The sequence below is a fragment of the Bactrocera tryoni genome, unplaced genomic scaffold, assembly GCF_016617805.1.
Source record: "Bactrocera tryoni isolate S06 unplaced genomic scaffold, CSIRO_BtryS06_freeze2 scaffold_25, whole genome shotgun sequence".
Classification (NCBI taxonomy): domain Eukaryota; kingdom Metazoa; phylum Arthropoda; class Insecta; order Diptera; family Tephritidae; genus Bactrocera; species Bactrocera tryoni.
This window is the reverse complement of record NW_024395977.1, coordinates 14,002,266-14,005,408: the sequence shown is the minus strand read 5'-3', so window position 1 is coordinate 14,005,408 and position 3,143 is coordinate 14,002,266. Positions and strand designations below refer to the sequence as shown.

General features: G+C 43.1%; 1 protein-coding gene across 1 annotated transcript; it reads right to left on the bottom strand.

Annotated features, from left to right (window-relative positions):
- Nucleotides 1–1,126: 1,126 nt before the first annotated feature.
- LOC120780619 lies at nucleotides 1,127–2,341 on the bottom strand. The gene has a single exon (XM_040112880.1). The coding sequence runs from the start codon at nucleotides 1,862–1,864 to the stop codon at nucleotides 1,127–1,129; it is 738 nt and encodes a 245-aa protein (XP_039968814.1). The 5' UTR covers nucleotides 1,865–2,341.
- Nucleotides 2,342–3,143: the final 802 nt, after the last annotated feature.

Genomic DNA, 3,143 nt, shown 5'->3' with positions numbered 1-3,143 from the left:
GTCTGCACAGGCGGAGATGCCCCGTTATTATAATAAAAGTATTTTTGAGAGTTGGTAACACTGTAAGGTTGGCACCATCAAACATATCAACACATTAATTATATTTATATATTTTGAAATTTGAAATTGAAATTTAAATTCACGATGTTATGAGCAAAGTTGATATTATATTGTCGATTCGAAAGTCTTGTTTTAATGCGTTCTTCAATTCGAGTGGAACTGAGAGTACAAATACCGTCAAATGTTTGACAGCAAGTAATTGGTCAACTTTTATATGGGAAAATGGAATTGTCGTTTTACTCTATCTTACTCGTAATTTTTCCTTATTTGCTCACCGTTTAGACCTACCCTGGACTACGACAAACATTTTAAAACCAAAGTCAGCTCAATCTGTCCAGACGTTCTCGAGTTTTAATCAGACTAACGAACAACAATTCATTTTTATTTATATAGATAGATTACACAATCGTTCTATGAAAGTTTACGTTGTGCCTGGCGGAAATCTGTCGATGATTACGACATAACTATTTATGAGAACTTAGGTTTAGTGTATAAAGTGAGATCCGTTTATTTTTAATAAGGAACTGTATGAAAAATTCACCTTCTAGGCCACTCACACTTTCCTTTAAAGAAAACCCAAAATGCACAAATTCCGCAAATCGTTATAAACCTTATATTTGAAAACTCACTTTAGAGTTGTTATAAAATTAGTTTTAAACAGTGGTTTAAATGTTTAAATATATGTATATATCTTATATACATATATATATAACATATGTATATAATGATGAAAATGTTTAACAATATCACTTTAATAAGAAATTAAAACTTTAAATATATAAGCGCGGGTAACGGAAGGGAACCGGGATACTGCGAGGCTGCGAAAAGCGATGCTGCTTGGTCGACGTCGTATCAACGAAAAGTGCGCGAGCTGCTTTCTCAATTCCTTTTGTTCTAATTAGATTGCAGTAAGTCATCGCGTTTGGGTGCATGTGCGTGTATGTGTGTTAATGGGTGGTGTTCTCTCGCATGATGAGGTGAATAGTCGATTCGGTGTGATAAATTGATGCAGATGTGATGCGACGTCGCTACTCATTTAGCCATCCCGGCCCCTCTAGGCGAGTATTTAGCCTAGAAGCCGCTGTAGCTGCTGTAGCGTAGCTACAACGCTGCTGAGGCCTGTTGACCGTCGGGACTGCGGCCTAAGCGGATGGCGCCGTGTTGATGTTGTCCGGTTTTGGCGCCAGGGACGAGATTCTACTTGAGCGTGTCCACGCCGGCGGTAAGCCGTCACAGGAGTTCTTTGAGAACGCCTGACATTACCGCTGGTGCGAGGAGCCGGTGGTCGCCCGGAGTCGCGTCTGGTAGCGCGGTGCAACAGCGTATGATGAGCCCGCACACAGATTTGGCAACGATTCTGTGATGGGCACTCTTGAGTTGCGTGGGAAGTTGCCAGACAATTCAGGCAATACCCGTGCGCCTGTGCCACCTGCTGGCGTTGCATCGGCGGCATGCCTTTGAATATACCGCAGTGCGATAGCCGATGAGGGCGGCGGCATAGTGGACAACGAATTGGTTGCAGATCCGCTGGTACTGCTGGCGTGCTTTGACGCGGAGCCGTTGTCGCGGTGGAGCCTGTCGTAGTTCGAGGCGCTGCCGGTGCAGTGTTGGTCCGGGGTGCTGCTATTGGCCCAGCTTCAGAGCGAGGGGCGGAAACTGCCGAACGCATGGTTGGCGTTGACGATGATGCCATATCCACGTCCATATTACTCTGTGAGAGAAATGATGATATTAGAAATGTATTGTGAAATTTACAATAATATGGACTTTTGTGCCACGATATGTGGCATAAATAGGATGTCATTTTTTTTATCAGACATTTATGTTAAGGTTTTGTGTCATTTATGTTATTCGAGGTTTCGATTTGGTAAGCGGTTTATATGTTTTATCGATTTATTGATTTATTAACATTGCGGTTTCGGTTTTACGTTTCTTTATCTTCGGCGGTTGGTAGAAAGCATAATTTGACGAGCGGTCTGGTTAGCGTTCCGGTTTGAGTGCGGAGATCAACTACTCGAACGTGACCGTCGGAACCGTAATGAAGTTGTTTTATGCGGCCGAGTCTCCATTCCGTAGGAGGGAGACAATCATCTTGTATAAGGACGCAGTCTCCGAGCTTTGGTGCCTTTTCTTGAGTTTTCCACCGGTATCTCTTGTGAAGGTCCTTTATGTAGTCTTCCTTCCATCGGCGGCTGAAATCATGATGGAGGATTTTAATTCGCTCCCATCTGTTCAATAAGGATAGCGACTCCACGCCTGGCTCAGGTATGGCCAGAATGGGTGCTCCTTTGAGAAAATGCCCTAGGGTTAAGGCTGTGAATTCGGGGGGATTTTGCGAGAGTGGTGAAATAGGTCTAGACTTTAGGACGGATTCGATACGAGCGAGTAATGAAGTAAACTTCTCATAACTGAATATATGGTTACCAGCCGTTTTCTTTAAATGGGACTTAACCGCTCTTTATTGATGATTCTCAGAGTACGCCCAATGCGTGGAGAACATTAGGGTATGAATTACCAATCGATCCCTTGGGGTGCATATTTTTTGACATTTTCGGGGATACTTCTTCCATGAATTGTCCCTTTTTTCCCTAGCTCTTTGAGCTCCGACAAAGGTTTTTCCATTGTCGCTCATAATTTTTAAAGGAAATCCGCGTCGTCCGACAAGGTGGGCAAATGCTGCTAGAAATACCGCTGTAGTCAGATCCGAACATAGCTCGAGGTGTACTGCTTTTGTCGTAAAACATACAAAGATAGCCACATACCCTTTTCTAAATGAGGAAGACCTTAGCATCGAGGCCTTTATCTGGAAAGGTCCAGCAAAATCAACCCCAGTGATGGTAAAGGGTAAAGCATAGTTGCAGCGTTCAGGTGGTAGGGCTGCCATGATCTGCGTACGCATTTTGTGCTTGTACAAAGTACACTGTTTACACATGAAAATGGTTCTATTAATTTGTGGCTTTAGTCGCGGTATATAGAACTCTTGTCGGACCATTTGTTGCATCAAGCGATGCTCACCATGCAGTGTAAGCTGGTGGAGATATATTAGAAATAAGTAGGTAAAACGTGATTTGTCTGGGATAATG